Source organism: Ailuropoda melanoleuca, chromosome 13 (assembly GCF_002007445.2).
Source record: "Ailuropoda melanoleuca isolate Jingjing chromosome 13, ASM200744v2, whole genome shotgun sequence".
Classification (NCBI taxonomy): Eukaryota; Metazoa; Chordata; class Mammalia; order Carnivora; family Ursidae; genus Ailuropoda; species Ailuropoda melanoleuca.
Window position 1 is genome coordinate 51402141 of NC_048230.1, and position 17607 is coordinate 51419747.

At 43.5% G+C, this 17607-nt stretch overlaps 1 protein-coding gene across 2 annotated transcripts; it reads left to right on the forward strand.

Moving 5' to 3' along the window:
* Positions 1 to 34: 34 nt before the first annotated feature.
* AURKA (aurora kinase A) lies at positions 35 to 17484 on the forward strand. Of its 2 annotated transcripts, none has more exons than XM_002921211.4 (9): positions 35 to 162; positions 2723 to 2769; positions 5661 to 5940; positions 7419 to 7473; positions 8579 to 8770; positions 9625 to 9763; positions 13800 to 13948; positions 16572 to 16746; positions 16879 to 17484. In XM_002921211.4, exons 2-9 carry the CDS (start codon positions 2728 to 2730, stop codon positions 17062 to 17064), a joined length of 1218 nt encoding a protein of 405 aa, XP_002921257.1. In that variant the 5' UTR covers positions 35 to 162; positions 2723 to 2727; the 3' UTR covers positions 17065 to 17484. The 2 variants fall into 2 exon arrangements, with proteins under 2 accessions (XP_002921257.1, XP_011225775.1); XM_011227473.3 differs by having other exon boundaries at positions 68 to 186.
* The last annotated feature ends 123 nt before the right edge of the window (positions 17485 to 17607 follow it).

A 17607-nucleotide genomic window follows, 5' to 3' on the forward strand; every position in this document is an offset into this window, starting at 1 on the left:
CGGTTGGCTGTGAACCAATCAAAAGGCAGTGCCTCTCTAGCCCAGGCCAATCAGCTTTCAGATTAGAGGGTTTAACTCCTATTTAAAATGAAGACTTTGAATCTTAACGGCTGAGCTCTCGGGAGGACTCGGCGGCTTTGGGTCGGAGGCGGGAGCCGGCGGGTTCGTAGACCCGGGGATAGCTCTGTAAGACGGGTGGGCGAGGGCGGCGGGTCTGGGTGGCTTTTTAGCCGGCGGCGGGACGGGTGGGAAGGAAGAGGGCGGTGGGGCTGCGGGGCCGGCGGGGAAGAGTCGAGGCGAGGCCTCCCTCGGTGCCCCGTCCCCACCTTGGCCCTCCTCGGTCCTCCTTAGTCCTCCTCTTCCTCTCCCCACCTGCATTCCCTCCCCCGCTCCCCTCCTTTGTCCCACCCGTGCTTTCCCAGCGCCCTCTCCTCTGCTCCCGGGTATTGGGGCGCCCTGTAAGATGCCGCTTGGTGTTTACCGAGCACCTACAGTGCGTGGGGTTGTTGAGCGGCATTGGGGGTGGGGGTGCTTTCTGATGGGGTTTTCGTATTCGGTGAGCACCTACCTAGGAAAAAAATAGGAGGGCTTTTGCTCTCTGGGAGTTTATGTTCTAGCGGGGGTGGGGCGCCAGACAACCAACTGGCTAGAGAACCTGCAGGAGAACAGTAGTGTGGTTTAGCGGGTGCTTCTGTGGATAGAATTGCCAGGAAGGACCCTTATCCTGGGTGAGTGAGTGGGTGAATAAATGAAAACTTCCTCAAAGAGGGTTTCTTTGGCCAGTGCTTCTGAAACCGCAGATCTTGGACTGCGTTTATCGGGATTTCTGAGGGTCCTTGTGAAAAATGTAGACCCACCCAATGAATCAGAAGCGCTTGGGCAGAGAGAACTCAGGTGTCTGCAGTTTGTCAAGTTTCCCAGGTGATTCTGATGTCTCATGGGGAACCAGTGGATCTAGACCAGCGCATATTAGATGTCTGGGGATGTTAACATGCAGGGTCTGAATTGTTAGGTCTGTGGTTGGCCCTGAAAGTCTCCATTTCTAACAAATGCCCCCCAGATGTAGATGGAGCTACTGCCCTTGACTTTTAACGGTTCCTTCTCTCTCCTTAACCTTTCTTGTTCTTTGAATTAAATGCTTTTCAGCCACGTACTCATTCCCACTCTCCTCTAAGCCTGTGCAGACACTAGCAGGTTTGATGAAGAAAAAGTCTAAATGCACAGCGCTATACAATCTTAACAGTTTTCCTGTTTAGAATAGTAGGATGTGTGGTTTGAATTGCAGGGATCTTGTGAAGGTCATCAGGTCATGTGACTCCTGAACCTGGCTATGGACTGGAATCACTTGAGAAGAATGGAAGGGAGAAGAGCATTGGTTTGATCAGGTGGTGGTATTAAAGGTCCTGAGCAGTGATTTTGAAATAGAGCCTATGAGATACACTGATGGGTTAGATGTGGGGTTTGAGGGAGAACCGTAGGGAAGATCAGTTGACTCGAGCAACTGGCAGGCTGTAGGGTTTGCCAGTAACTGAGATGGGGACATCTGTGAGAACAGGGTTGGGGAGATGGGGGTAGGGAGGGAGCAGGAATTCAGTTGGAGACATTTTAAAATTGAGGGGCCTCTGAGTACAGGTGGAGATGTTCTATACTGGTAGGAGTTCAAGGGAGAGGTCTGGGCTGGAGATGGGAGTTTGGAGGTCCTGAGCCTGTGAATGGTGTTGAGAGCCCGGAGACTGGATGGGTTCCTATAGGGAATGAGGATAGCTGCAAAAGAAAGAGTGTTTCTGGGCCTGTTCTCAGGCTGTTCCTGAGAGCAGAGAGGAAGAAAAGCCGGGAGGAGAGAAGAGGTTCTGTCTGGATGTGTTGGGCTTGAGGTGCTTGGCAGAACCTTCTGGGGGATACTGAGCAGGTAGGTGGGTAGGAGTCTGGCCGTGAGAGGAGAAGTTAGAGTAGTAGATGTAAACCCACGTCGTCGTCTCAAAGCTGGTTTAGAGTCCTGGTGCTGGATGAGGGCCCCTAGGAAGGGTGTGGATGGAGAAGTGGAGTCGGACTCATTCTAGGTCCCCCAGACTTTCAGCTTGGCAAAAGTGAGGCTGATCAAGCAAGGGAGGTTGCAGTAGGAGAGCTGATGACGTGGGGACCACCCTGCAAGCTAGCAGAGGCTGGGAGTGGGACAAGAGCCACTCTGTCAAATGCTGCTGGGGACACCAGTTTGGTAACAGTAGAGGTCAGTCATGAGCTGGCCCCTTGGTGGGGACAAAATCCTTATGGGGGAGGGCCAGAGGCTGAGAGACATGGTGGATGCGGTGAGTGTGAATGACTGTTCCGGAGCTTTGTTGTTGAAGGGTACGGGGAGAGGTGCTGTCATAGCTGGAGTCCATTATGGCGAGGAGAGGACCTGCTTTTACGAGGCAGCAGGGTTGGAAGCAGCCTCCTGCACTGATGAAGTTGTCCTTCAGAGATGAGCTGGCGGGGCAGGAGGTCTCCGGGAGTGAAGTTGGGGGCTGAGGGGGGGCGGTGCAGTGCGGGGCGGAGGCCCCACACCTGTCCCTTATGTCACCTGAGAAAACAAGGCTCCCTTGCCAGCTTCATTTGGACAAAGAAAAAGTGAAATTCCGTGTTGTGGAGGCTTTTTCATCAGGAGCTCTCCTCTGATCTAGCATAACAGCACTTGGAAGCACGAGGTTTTGTATAAATTAAAGGTGGTTCTTTTTCTTTTCAGGCATCATGGACAGATCTAAAGAAAACTGCATTGCAGGGCCTCTTAAGGTAAATTGAATATGTAATCTCGATCACATTTATAAAATCCAATGGAGATTGGTTTTATATCTGGAGCTCTTTTTACTTTTACTTTGGATTGTAACTTTAGAACTCTCTATTACATTCCTGGATGTCAGTCACTTTTCTTGGCATTCAATAACATTTTGTTGTCACTGTAGCTTTAATTTTGTTCTGGTTTGTCTTCTAGCTAGCTGTTTAAGTATCTGTTTTCCTTCACTGTGTGCAGGATAATACTGTACACAACAGGTGCCTAATACTTGCTTGTGCTTACTTGCTCTCCAGAAATGAAATTGCTTTGCCATAGTTTGTTCTGGTCATGATTCAGGGAATGGTAAGCTCAAAGGACTGTCAAGCTGCATTGTAGCGAACATTTCCTGGGAGCCCGCTTTGGGCCAGGTTCTGTGTCAGAGGTAGGGATTACAATGATGAAAAGCCCATGGTCTTTGATATTGAAGAGCTTAGCCCCTTTGGGGAGTTATGTGAGCCAGTACCACGCCTTCATAAAATACATGCATATGTAATTCTGCTGAGGGATGCTCAATTCAGATTGGGCTAGGTTGGAATCCAGGAAGGCTTCACCTGGGAAAGACCCCTGGCTCTTAGAATTTAATGAATATTTGTGGAGCAGCTGGGTGAATGAGTCGTTATATAAAGATCCTTTAATATAAGTAATCCCCAGATTTTATTCCTTCTAGGAAGTCAGCATAAAAATACAAATCTTGCTTCTTTTTTTTTTTTTTTTTTTTTTAAAGTTTTTTTTTTTTTTTTTGACAGAGATAGAGACAGCCAGCGAGAGATGGAACACAAGCAGGGGGAGTGGGAGAGGAAGAAGCAGGCTCACAGCAGAGGAGCCTGATGTGGGGCTCGATCCTATAACGCCGGGATCATGCCCTGAGCCGAAGGCAGACGCCCAACCGCTGTGCCACCCAGGCGCCCCTAAATCTTGCTTCTTGATTTGTCTGTGTGTGTGTGGGGGGGTTCTTGTTTTTAGAAGTTTTTCCTTTCCTTTTTCTTTAAGTATTTGTGTTTTTTATGTCTATGTGTTGTTTTGTTTTTTAGCGCACGCATGAGCAGGGTGTGGGGGAGGGTGGGAGAGGAGGAGGGAGAGAGAGACTCTTAAGCAGGTTCCACACTCAGTGCTGAGCCCGACCTGGGTCTTGATATCAGGACCTCCTGAGATTACGACTGGAGCTGAAACCAAGAGTTGGACGTCCTACCTACTGAGCCACCCACGTGCCCCTATTTTTAACTTTTTGAGGAACCTCCATACTGTTTTCCACAGTGGCTGCCCCAGTTTGCATTCCCACCAACAGCGCACAAAGGTTTATTTTTCCCCACGTCCTCGCCAACGCTTGTTTCTTGTGTTTTTGATTTTATCTGTTCTGTCAGGGTGAGGAGTTTTTATTTTCAAATAAATGGATAGTTACCCCCCCCTTTTTAAAATACTGGCTGAAAGTCCAAAATAACCAATTAGAAAAAGGCTAACTCGAGTCCTTGTATTTGATTCTCAATTCCTATGATAAAGATCTTTTTTTTTTTTTTTGTAAGAATTTTTAAATATTTATTTGAGAGAGAGTGAGCGAGCAAGCAAGCATGTGTGCACCAGCAGGGGGAGGGAAAGGGAGAAGCAGGCTCCCCGCGGAGCAGGGAACCCAACACGGGAGATCCCAGAACCCTGGGATCATGACCTGAGCTGAAGGCAGACTCTTAACTGACTGAGCTACCCAGGCACACTTGATAAAGATCATTTTAAAAAACTGCTCTGTTGAAAATGTTTGTCACTGCCTGTAATGCCTACTGTGTTGTGGACGTTGCTAATTTCAGAAGTAGTTGACTTGTTACTTGGAAGTTGGAAACTGTCTCTTGTGAGGTACTCTGAAGCTTCCTTTGCCGGCATTGTTCCCATGTTTATGAGGAAATTTCCTCCACTGAAGTTGGAGGAAGTCTTCCACTCCATTTTAGTTTGATTCATTCAAGGTCTTAGGATTAACTATTTTTTAAACTTGTGATCCCTTACTTACAGGCATGTAAATAATGTATTTTGGCATAGGTCTTTGAAGAACCTGTTTGTTACCTCTTTGCCATAGTTCTTTTGGCTCAGACCCATTTTGTAAGTGCTTGGACAATGAAACATTAGTAAATAAGAGTAGTAAGTATTTTGTGGAAAAAGTCTGGTGAATGCAAAAATTCAGACTCTTTTTTTTAAAGATTTTGTTTATTTAACAGAGAGAGAGAGAGCACAAGTAGGGGGAGCAACAGGCAGAGGGAGTGGGAGAGGGAGAAGCAGGCTCCTTGCTGAGTAGGGAGCCTGATGCAGGGCTCAATCCCAGGACCCCAGGATCATGACCTGAGCTGAAGGTAGATGCTTAATCGACAGAGCCACCCAGGCACCCCTCAGACTGTCTTGTGAAACATCTTGACTTGAAGATAACCACTGTTGAATATTTTGGCATGTTTCTTTGTCTTTTTTCTAAATGTACATTATTGCCAAAGAAATTTCAATGGGATTGGGATTTTGGTATAAAGTTTCTGTATTGTAGCTTCTTGCCAAGTGATAATTTCCAAATCATTGAGAATTCTTGGAAAGTGTTTGATGTCTCCCTCTTCAGATGGAGGTTTAGTTAATGAACATTTACTTATGGGAGCATGATTTTTAGGGGTGGGGTGTTGGGGTGGGTGGGAGGTATCCTTCAGGTATTCCTTTCAGCTATATATTAACCATATCCTCTGGGAGTGCTGATGAAATTAGCTTTTCCCTTCCGTGGATTATCAATGACCTTCAGTATTTTGTTATACTAGAAAACAGACTTTGTGAAATTCTCAAAATACTCAGCTTTTGTTCACGAAGACATGAAATTTATTTTTCCCTCCCAACTTAGACTACAGTTGGACTTGGTGATGGTCCAAAACGTGTTCTGGTGACTCAGCAAATTCCTTCTCAGAATCCGTTATCTGCAAATAGTGGCCAGGCCCAGCGGGTCTTGTGTCCTTCAAATTCCTCCCAGCGAGTTCCTCCACAAGCACAAAAGCTCGTCTCCAGCCATAAACCAGTTCAGAATCTGAAGCAGAAGCAATTGCAGGCCACCAGTGTCCCTCGTCCTGTCTCTAGGCCACTGAATAATACCCAAAAGAATGAGCAAGCATCATCATCAGCCCCTGGTAAATCAGCTTTTTGAACTTCTACTGGTAGTTACTATTCCTAGTTGCTTAAAAGGGGTGGGGGGGGGCAAGTGGATAGACTTGAATTTATTGTTTGGAGCCCTTGCATTTACTTCATTTTACTGCGGATGGGGAAAAAATATGGTGTCAGGCGGAAGTAGCCAGCCCTGTGCCCAGGATGGAGAGCGGATTCCTACCCTTCTGGTATGCTTGAGCTGAAAAGTTCCAAGGCTGGGAGTATGGAGGGCAGTCGGGGAAGTGGATGGACTTGGGTGGACTGAGGCTGGCTGGGTAAGGTCACGGTGGGCACTGTGGCTATGTCATGTAGTGGGCTTTATCCCCTGTGAATGGGGAACTTGCTGAAAAGTTTTTGAGCAGAGGAGGGGCTGGCTTTTTAGAAAGAAGCTTCCTGTGGATGGGTGGAATGAAGTGGAGGGTAGTAAGGCTGCACTCCGGGGTGGCTGACAGGAGGCAGGCTGTTGGGGGTTAGGTCAAAGATGGCAGCGGCCTGAACTGGGTGGAGCAGGGCAGATGTTAATAGTTCTTATTTACCAGCTTTGTGTGCTCACGCTCAGGAGAAGCGCTTCCTTCATCCATGTTGTCTCATTCAGTCCTCGGGACCACTGTGAGGGGAGTCTTATTAACTCTGTTTTACAGAGGAGGAAGCGAAGACTCCGAAGCATTCGCTTACCCTCAGACACAGCCAGGATGGAGAAGTGCAGACCAATTTGAGTGCTCCCTGAGGATGCAGACTGGATAGAACTGGGCAGTCAACTGGGCATAGGGATGGTGGTCGTAGTGATGGCATGAATGGAGATAGCGAAGCATGGAGGGAGAAACCAGTTAGCATACCGTGCTGCTGCTAGAGTGTGAAGTGGAAATGGCCTATATAGCCTCTGGCTAATGACTTTAGCACCCTGTTGTGCAATTGGTTTATTGTACATTTTGCTGACTCAGTGGCTTCTGTTTTTATATTTCCCCTTGGCAACTAATCTAGTGGAAGGAAGGTGGTTGGTTTATGTTTTGTTGCACGTCATTGATACCTTGTACATATGTATCTACATGTGGACAGTGGGCTAGGCCAGCTAGTGGGGGAAAAGGTGATGAGTGGGAGCTTTTCATGGGACAGACTGGCAGTTCTGCCTTAGAAGCTCTTCATTTGGAAACTGAAGCTTCTGGGAGAATCTGCATAGTCTTGAGTCTTCAAATTATCAGAGGGCTTAGATGTACGTATCGGGTCATCTTTACTCTAGAAAGCTGTAAAGCCTTCACCTGGTAGGAGTCAGGTTAGGGTGTGATAATCTTTTTTTCTATAAAGAAAACTAAAAACAGCCCAGATCTACCATTCTGGACATACAATTATTATTTTGGTGACCATTCTTTGTTTCATTTCTGTTTATAGGTTTTTAATTACTTAACAGTTATTCTAAAACAATTATAGTTATTCTAAAAGCAGATTTTTAACTTCTTCTATGTAGGAAATAATTCTGAAAAGGAACTGGCAACGAAACAGAAAAATGAAGAATCAAAAAAGTAAGCTTTATCTTATTTACAAAGTCCTGTGCTATCATTCTATTAGAATATGCCATTGCAAGTTTAATTATGGGAACACATTAAAAAATAAAAAGGTCTCTATATTTTCACTCAGAAAATATAAATGCTTCTGAATTCTAGCCTTTCAAAAAAAGGGGGGGTGGATTTTAATGTTTACTAGGGACTCAAGCTTTTCTTACTGCTTTCCAAATTTAGAGAAAAACTTGTATGAATTTGTTCAGAAATGTGTAGGTAAGTTCCTCTCTACCCTCAGAAGTAACCACTACATATATTATAGTTTAGGTATGTTTCTATATTTATTTCTATTCTTATACAAAAATGCAAGTTTGTTAAAAGGCAGTCATGTTGCAAAACTATAGACACATGTATATATGACTCTATGAATATTTTGACAGTATTAATTGAATTATTCTTTATAATATCTTCCCCAGATATTTTGCAAAAGTCTGCACTTGATTTCTGAACTGTCTAGACTCTAGAATGTAGAATGTAATGTCTAGAGTGTAGTAGGAGGAGCCAGGAATGAGCCCACGGGGTTTTTTGTTTGTTTGTTTTTTTACTTTAGCTGCCTATAGTAGCAGCTTTCTGAGAATCTAAATCCAGTGGTTCTTGCCCCACCTGTAGGATCCATCCCACTTGCTTTATCAGAGTGATTCTCCACCCCAGAGAGTTAGCATCTCTGGGATGGAGGAGGAGGCTATTGTTAGTCTACAAGAGACCCACAGAGAGTTCTGAAGACTTCTCCAGTTACTTACCTAACCTTTCCCGTGGTCTTCAGTGGTGGTGGTAATAGGTCTGTAATTCAGAGTGTTGTAGTAGCCTTGGGACACTTTGCATTGGTGCTTCATCTCTAAAAGTCCAGATTGTTCCTTGTCACTGACTCATACAGCCATTGGCAGGTGGGGAGTGAGGAGTTCCATGACTTTGGAGACTCACATAGAGTGGTCATTAGCTTGGTTCTTGCCGAGGTACATATTGAAAACAATTTTAAATATAAAATTAGAGGTATATCTACAACTCATTAATAAATTGTTAGAAAATATTTGTTTTCTTCACATTTTAAAATGTTCAAATTTTTTCCTAGAAGGCAATGGGCTTTGGAAGATTTTGAAATTGGTCGTCCCCTGGGTAAAGGAAAGTTTGGTAATGTTTACTTGGCGAGAGAAAAACAAAGCAAGTTTATCCTGGCTCTTAAAGTATTATTTAAAGCTCAACTGGAGAAGGCAGGAGTTGAGCATCAGCTGAGAAGAGAAGTAGAAATACAGTCCCACCTTAGGTAAGTTTCCAGATTGATGTTCAAAAGAATGTGGTGCAGAACTTAGTTACTAAGAGTTAAACGATGGAAGGCCTGCTCCACATGACTGCAAAGAGTGATTTAGTTCGTCATTTATCGAGGATTTATCTAGACAAGGGCTGTGGTCCTAAAAAATCACTTGGGAGTTTATGCTTTGTTAATGAATTATGTACGTGAGCCAAGTGTGTGTGTGTCCACAATGAAGGGGACTGATACTTCTGAGCTCTAAGTGGAGGTTGCAACTGGCAGCCTGTGCAGGTTGATTTTGGCCAGTGGGTCTTTTCTTTTTTTGCGTTCAGTATTTTTTCAGACTTGAAATCAGTTGTTAATACTTACAAGCCTGTCCGCATCAGGCCTGTATCCTTCCTTGACAGCAGCTGACGGGAGCTGAAGGGCTGCTGTTCTGGGCTGTGTTTGCAGCTGCCCAAAGTCCTCCGCAGCCCACCTCTGCCGCTGAGCACGGCTTTGAAGTTGTGTTTCCTAGTGTTTGGGGATCAAACTGCTGTGGGAGTGCCGTGTCTCTCTCTCTCTACTGTGCAGAGAATTAACATTTAGCTGAATTTCTCCCCCTAAGAATAAGATGGCCTGAAGGAAGGAAATAGTCTTAACTAAATCTGAGGTCCATTAATAACCTTGTAATGTTTGTCAACTGACTGCAGATGTATGTATTTTTTCTGAGTAGGTCTGTAGTTTCAGATTCTTGAGGGGTGTGGTGGGGCATTCTGTGACCAGAACCAATTTTCACTAGTTTTACATGGGAGGTTTGATTAGTAGTTAGTACATATTTTTGTATCATTTCTAAAACCAGGTATTAGAGTATTCATCCTTTGTTGCAGGCATCCAAATATTCTCAGACTCTATGGTTATTTCCATGATGCCACCAGAGTTTACCTAATTCTAGAATATGCGCCTCTGGGAGCTGTCTACAGGGAACTTCAGAAACTGTCAAAGTTTGATGAGCAGAGAACTGCTACTGTAAGTTTTCATTTATCGTCCCAGCTAATTCTGTTTCCTGCATTCCTGTCCTACACAGCAATGTGCCTTTCATTATACTCCAGCGGGTTTTGTCTTAGGAGAGTGCTTAATGGGATCAGGTATTTGAATGAAAGAATCAGAATGCCTTAGTTGTAGCAAATGTACGGTAAACTCAGGTACCAGGTGGAATACTGTGGCTGGTTTGTTTCCACAGCTGTTTTCTGTGGAAATGTATATGTGAATAATTGCCCTCTTTTTAAAAAGAATTTTATTTTAGAATAGTTTCGGATTTCAAGAATGTGAAGATAGTGCAGACTTCTCCTGTTCATTGTCCGTTAATGTGGTCCCTACTAAAACCCTGGCTTATCACTGGGGGTGTTGGCCTTGGTGACGTGCCTGAGGTCACACTCCTTAGGTTTCTCCCCTGGGAGGTTACTTTCTCTTTTTCCATACTGTGCTCTTCTAAAGTGTGTCGCTCTGCACGGCCCACACTGAAGGAGTGGGGGTTATGTCCCACCTCCACCTCTAACTGCATACATCATTTGGAATTCTTCTGCATTAGAGATTTGTCTGTTCTCATTACTCAGTCATTTATTCATGTGGACTCATGGATATTTTATACTTTGAGTTATAATCTCATACTACTTTATTTTGCTGCTCAAATTGTTCCAGCTTTGGCCTCTGGGATCCCTTTCACATGGTCCCTGTTTCAGGTGTTTTTTTTTTTTTTTTTTTTTACCTACCCCCATCATTGTGGGTGTGTGGTGTGTGTTTTAGCACTTCCTTACATCTGGCCCTAGGAGATGCTGCACTTCACATCCCAGTCCTAGAACCTGCCACGTCTCCAAGGAGCCCTGGTTCCAAGGAGCCTTGGAAAACCAAGATCTGGGTGTTAGCTATGCTCATTGCTACTGGAGTGTCCTTATGTCTAGGCTCTCAGTGGACAGAACAGGGACATATATGTATATACTAATCTGTGTATATACATGTATCTCTATTTTTATCCATTTGTGTCTACATTAAGCAAAACATGAGTTCAGTCCCACATGGATCATTCTACCCTCTTCCCCTTATTTATCTGTAGTCTCCCATTCCAACCTTGAAAAACCTGGATCCTACCATCCATCAACCATTTAATTATTCAGTTTCAGTTTGCATGTGTGTAGTGGTATCAGAATGATTACCCAGTTACCCCTGGGGGGGAACAACTATGCATTCAAGGGTCATCTGTATCCTTTCAGGGCGTGAGCACGGTAGCTCATTTTTTTATTGCTGAATAATATTCTGCAGCATGGCTGTAGTTCAGTTTATCCCTCCATCTGTTGAAGGGCATCTTGGTGGCTTCCAGTAACTGGTGATTATGAATAAGGCTGCACTAAAACATCTGCATGCATGTTTTTGTGGGACATAAGTTGCCAACAGATTTGAAAACTAGCTTGTGTGGTAAGATCATTTGTAGCTTTGTAAAAAAATTGTTAAACTGTCTTCCAAAGGAGATGGACCATCTTTGTGTTTCCCCCAATGAATGTGTTCCTGTTTCTCCTCCTCACTAGTGATTGGTATTGTCAGTTTTTTTGGATTTTAGTCATTCTCATAGGTGTACATGGTACCTCATTGTTTTAATTTGCAATTCTCTAGGGACAAAAGATGAACATCTTTTCATGTGCTTGTTTGCCATGTGTATGTCATCTTTGACTTGTTTGTCAGATTTTTTGCCCATTTTCAATTGGGTTTTTAGTCATCTTGAGTTTTAAGAGTTCTCGTATATATTGGAGACAAGTCCTTTATCACATGTGTTTTATAAAGGTTCTCTCCCTGCCTGTGGCTTGTCTTTTCATTGTCTTACCTGGATCTAATCTTAAAGTCCAACATAATCAGGTTTTTGTTTTGGGTTTTTGTTTTTTTCCCCTATGGACTGCACAGCTTTATTTGAATGAAATCACTTGTTTGAAGAAGTAAAGGGTCTTTGGGTGGTTTTTTGTCGAATTGGCAGATGATTGGTGGTTACTTTGCTTTCTGTTTCTGGGTAGTAAGGGCACTCAGTTGCTTTTTGGTGTTGATTTAAATGGCATTACTTTCAGGTGGTTGTACTTTTGAGATTACGGCACTATTGGTGAATGACCCTTTGGTCTTGTCTCAACAATAAGATATTTTAAACTTAAGCATTTACTTTTTGGATAAGTAGAAATAGATTCATTTTACTTTTTAAATATTAGCTAACCTAATTAGTTGTCTTATTTAATAGGCAATTAATACTTATACTATTACTCCATTTTCTTTAATCCAGATGGAGTTTGTGTTAATATGAGTACATAGTTATTGGAAAGAAAAGCTTGGTTCTTTCTAGATTCCCTAGTAGTTAGAATATATATACACTCTTGTTTCCCTTTTCTTATTCATTCAAATAAAACTAACTGTAGGGAAATATTAGGGACCGTTACACATATTCACAGTCTGATATGGGAGATGGGAAGGAAGTAGTGCTGAAGAGCTCTGCTTTAACTACTAGCTTTTTGGTTTTGTTTTTTAGATTTTTTTTTTTTTAAGATTTTATTTACTTATTTGAGAGCATGCAAGCAAGAGAGCTCAAGCAGGGGGAATGGCAGAAGGAGAGGGAGAAGCAGGCTCCCTGCTGAGCAGGAACTCTGATGTAGGGCTCCATCCCAGGACTCCAAGATCAGAACCTGAACTGAAGGCAGATGCTTAACCAACTGAGCCACCCAGGCGCTCCTAACTGCCAGCTTCTTGATCTAGGCAGAGAAAGCCCCTTGCCCCCTAGAAGTCTAGTGTATGATCTTGAAGTATTATCAACTCAGTTTGGTCTAGAGCAGATTTCTTTGCCTTCACTTTTGATTTATTGTCTAAATTTTGGTCTCTCTGGCTTTAAGTTCTTTCTGACAATAACATTTGGTTTCTACAACTATTTGGTTAGTAGGCCTTTTAGTGTAAAATAATTTTCAGTCCTATCTACTGGTTGCTTTGGGAAACCTTAAACTTCAGCCAGAGCTCAATATATTCTTTCAATACACTAATAACAATCCTTATCTTTTTTTTTTATTTAAAATTTTAATATATTTCCAATTTAAGAAACTCAGTGATTTATCAAGATGTCGAAGCCTTATAATGTCCAAAATATTCAAAGAAGTATTGAGAAACAAGAAGTCTCCTCAGTTTTTTCAGGAATTTCAATGAACTATAATGATTCTTGACTGTATGCTAAAGTAGATTCTGGACTTGCTAGATCTTTCTTTGGTTAAGAGGAAAGCAAAGTTTATAAAAGGACTGACTTGCTGTGTGTTTTTTAAGCTGACGAATTAGTATACCTCCAAATTTACTACACTATTTAACATGCAAATGCACTTGCTTTTAGTGGGTTGGTTGTTTGTTTTGTTTTGTTTTTAAGGTTTTATGAGAGAGAGAGAGAGCGCGCGCGCAAGCGTGCGCGTGTGCATATGCAAGCATGAGCGGGGTTGTTGAGGGGGAGAGGGAGGAGCAGACTCCCTGATGAGCAGGGAGCCCTACCCAGGGCTCGATCCCAGGACCCCGGGGTCATGACCTGAGCTGAAAGCAGATGCTTAATGGACTGAGCAACCAGGCGCCCCTGATCTTGGTTTTAAAAATGGGAATTGACTGTACTTGCAAGTTAAAAAAAAAATTTTTTTTAATTGTTTACATGTCTGACTCCCTAATTTGTGCCGGTTTCTCAGTTTTTATCATAATTCATTGCTACTAGGCCATAAATTGCCATGTGGTGATGAGTTCTAGCTAATCCGTTTTTCCCCGTCCTTCAATAGCCTATCTGCTGTATTAGCAAATAAATAACTTAGTATGGGACAACTTGTATTTTATGGTAAACGCTAATTCAGTTCTTTTTTTTTTTTTAATTTAAGAATCATCTATTGTTTCTAGCTTTTGCCTCAAAATCTACAAAACCTGTTAAAATCTATGTTGGGTTTCCTTTCAGAAGAGATGTCTAAAATTATGTTACATAAAATGTAAGATACAGACTTTCCATACTTTTTTGTTTTTTAAATAGTATATCACAGAGTTGGCAGATGCCCTGTCTTACTGTCACTCAAAGAGAGTCATTCATAGAGACATTAAGCCAGAGAACCTACTCCTTGGATCGGCTGGAGAGCTTAAGATTGCAGATTTTGGGTGGTCGGTACATGCCCCATCCTCCAGGTATGTAACTTTAGAGGTGGAACTTACTTAGTATAGCAAAAGGTTTGGGGGCTTTCAGGAACTAAATAGAAAAATATTTAAGCATAGATGTGTGGAATTAGGGCAGGTCACTGATGTACATACTTTGGAGTAACTTAGGCCCAATAGAAGTGTCTGTGAGAACATTTTATTCTGCAACTATTTTGAGGCTATTTAGTATGTCCTAGGCTTGGATTAAAGATGCTTAATGTCCTTAGAGGCTAATGGAGGGGACATATGTGACAAGTATATGAGTGCAGGATGTGTGTGTGGGGGGGTGATGCCTGCAGCAGTGGGGAGGGGGAGACGCTGCTGCTTCTTGGACAGGAGACCAGTTTCAGAGGGCAGCACACACACAGATCTAGAGCTGAGAACACAGTTCTTTGGGGGAACTGAAAAAAACGAATTGGTTTGGATAGAACTTTCAGGGTGGTGGTTAAGATTCTCTGTGTTCTGCTTTTGTCAACAGCAGAATCCTTTCTTGTCCCCTCTTAACACACAGAAATTTAGTGAAAAAATTTAAATCTTAACTTTGCAAATAAGAACTAAAATACTGTTTTAATTTGGGTTTAATTAAGCTTTTGAAGCCTCATGTTGTGAGGGTAGAACATTAAAAACCTCTAATGATAAGTGTGTCAACTTTGGGGTAGGACTTAAAAAATTACAGCTATAATACTTAAAGACAGTTAAAAAATTGTATAGCCTAAAATAGGTGACATGGTAGGGGCAGGGAGCTTTATTTTTGCTAGATCACTTCTGATTGTTTGCAGCAATGCATTGACCTTTGTGTAGTCCCCCCGCCCCCTTTTTTTTTTGTCTTAAATAAAAAGCTGGTTGTCACTAGTGGGAGCTGTTGGCATCTAGAGAGACAAACAACAGTGAGGACTTGTAGGCTTTGTGCAGTTGCCGGGCTCACCTGGACCTTAACCTGTCCAATGGTGTCATGTGATAGGAAAGATCAGTGTCCTTTTCAGAAAGGATAAGCTGCATACATGTTAATGCTCACCTCGCCCCACCTCCCCAACATGAACAACCATAAGAGCTCCCAGGTGTGGTGTTGTTCAAGAACCTTCTGACTCAGGCCATTTCCACCATCTCGGTGGTGCTGCGGGGATAGAGGTCTGGAGAGGTAGCTCCTTCATCCCGGGCTGCAGGTCACCGCTGAGTTGAGTGCACTCCTGTGTGCGTGCTGGACATGGTGACCGGCCTCAGCAGGACCCCATAGAAGAGTCAGTGGCAAAGAATAACTGTTAGAAAGCACTGGAAACCTATGTGGTGTTTGCTCTTAGTCCGATGTTTGCCACCCTCCGCTTATTTCCAGCCTTCGCTGTTAAAAACTCAGACATCTAGAAATGCTGAATTGGTGGTTGACTGCTCACCTGTCTAGTGCCTGCATTCAGAGGTGGTAACATTTTGCCATATGTATGGCCACACACTTGCCATATTGGTTTTTTTTGTTTTTGTTTTTGGGGTTTTTTTTGGTGAACCTTCAAAAACAAGTTGCAGACCTCATGCTTCTTTCTCTGAGGACTTGAGTATATATCTCCTAAGAATAAGGGCATTGTCGTTATCTTCACAACCATTATCACTCCTAAGAAAATTAATAGCCTTGTTAATATCTATTTAGTCCGTGTTCCAATTTCTCCAGTTGTCCACAAAATTTTAGAGCTCTTCTAAGTCAGAATCCAACCAAGGTCCATCCACGCATTGTATTTGATTGTTTCTTTGGTCTAAATTTAGACCAGTTCTCCCACAATTTAAAATGGATTTTTCTAACCTAAAATGGTGTCACTTGGTCCTTCATTCTCTGTAATTGCTGAGAACTAGAAGTAGGTCAAAGGGCCTAAACAGTATTTTTGGCAAGAATACTTCACAGGTCACCCCCAAATGTAAGTCTCTTTCATTCCAGCGGTGTATCAGAGGCAGAAATATCTGTAACGCCAAAGCTAGTGCTTTCACAGTGGGGTGGTTTTTAGTTACTTGTCATTCATGTCACCTGGCTGTTATGCTTCTTAGCCTATCTGTAATATAAAAACAAATAAGGAACTGCAAATTGTATTTACAGAGAACTTTCATGGCTGCTTTTATATAGTAGTGATTCTTTGAGTTTCTTATATTTTAGATCATTGAAGAAGGTTCTGAAGTTGGACAACTTTGGGGTGTGGCTTGGTTGCTAACTGTGTGATGTTGCACAGCTCTCTCAATCTGTTTTCTATCTAAAACAGGGGGTTTCTTTTTTTTTTTTTCCCCAAAGATTCATGTATTTATTTTAGAGAGAAAACACTGCGAGTAAGGGATGGGGGGAAGAGCAGAGGGAGAGAAAGAATCTCAAGCAGACTCCCTCCTGAGCACAGAGCCTGATGCGGGGCTCAATCTCATGACCCTGAGATCATGATCTGAGTCGTCGAAATCAAGTCGGACACTCAACCGACTGAGCCATCCAGGCACTCCTAAAACTGGGGATTTAAATCGTACTGCTTCACAGCGCAGGATCTGGCCTAGGAAGAGCGCTCAAGCAACGTTAGTGTCATTGTTAGTGACGTGTAGCCGCTCCTGTGATAATACAAACAGGAGCACATCAGCCTGAGCCTGCCTCTGTTTTTAGGAGAACCACCCTGTGCGGCACCCTGGATTACTTGCCCCCAGAGATGATTGAAGGCCGAATGCATGACGAGAAGGTGGATCTCTGGAGCCTTGGGGTTCTTTGCTATGAATTTCTAGTTGGGAAGCCTCCTTTTGAGGCAAGCACATATCAAGAGACCTACAAAAGAATATCGCGGGTAAGACCTAGTGAGAAATGATCCGTTGCTTCTTGTAGGATTCTTACCAGCCTTAACGTTGGCTGTGAGCTGAGTATTCGTACTGTTTCCTCTAAGCCGCGTTTTATGACTGTCAAACTTATTGTACTCCAGGTTGAATTCACATTCCCTGACTTCGTGCCGGAGGGAGCCAGGGACCTCATTTCAAGACTGTTGAAACATAATCCCAGCCAAAGGCCGACTCTCAAAGAAGTACTTGAACACCCCTGGATCACAGCAAATTCATCAAAGCCATCAAGTAGCCAAAAAAGCAAAGAATCAGCTAGCAAACAATCTTGAGAATGGTGCAGGGGGAGAAACCTGAGAGGCAGCGCTGCCGTTTGGTGTCAGGAACAGGCCTGCGTGGGCCCGAGGGCGCTGCCTCAGCCTCCCCACTCAAGAGTCCATGTCAGTGAGCACTGCTCTGGAGTGAAGGGAGCTGCAGGAATTGTGGCAGGGTCACTAGTTCCTCAGTCCCGGAGCCTCCCCGCAGCCTGGTTCGCATGAGGCCTCCTTGTGGAGGGAGGACCGGCCCGGGGTCTGACTGCGGGGAGAGTGGCCACTTCACCAGGACTCCATCAGTGACCGAGGCGTGCAATAACCTTCCAAGTACCTTCGTGTGTGTGTAACTTATTGGGTGGCCAAGCCTGGGAAAGCTGTCAGTATGAACATGTGATTCTTTCTTTTAAATGTTAAAATAAAGATTTTTGTATAGACTTCTATCTTTGTTTCCACGGCCTCCCTTTAGGACTGCACTCAGTTATCCAGCACCTCTGCTGGGCATAAGCGGTGCAGGCTGGTTGGCGAGTCCTCCTCTCCTCTGAGACTGAAATAGAAACATGT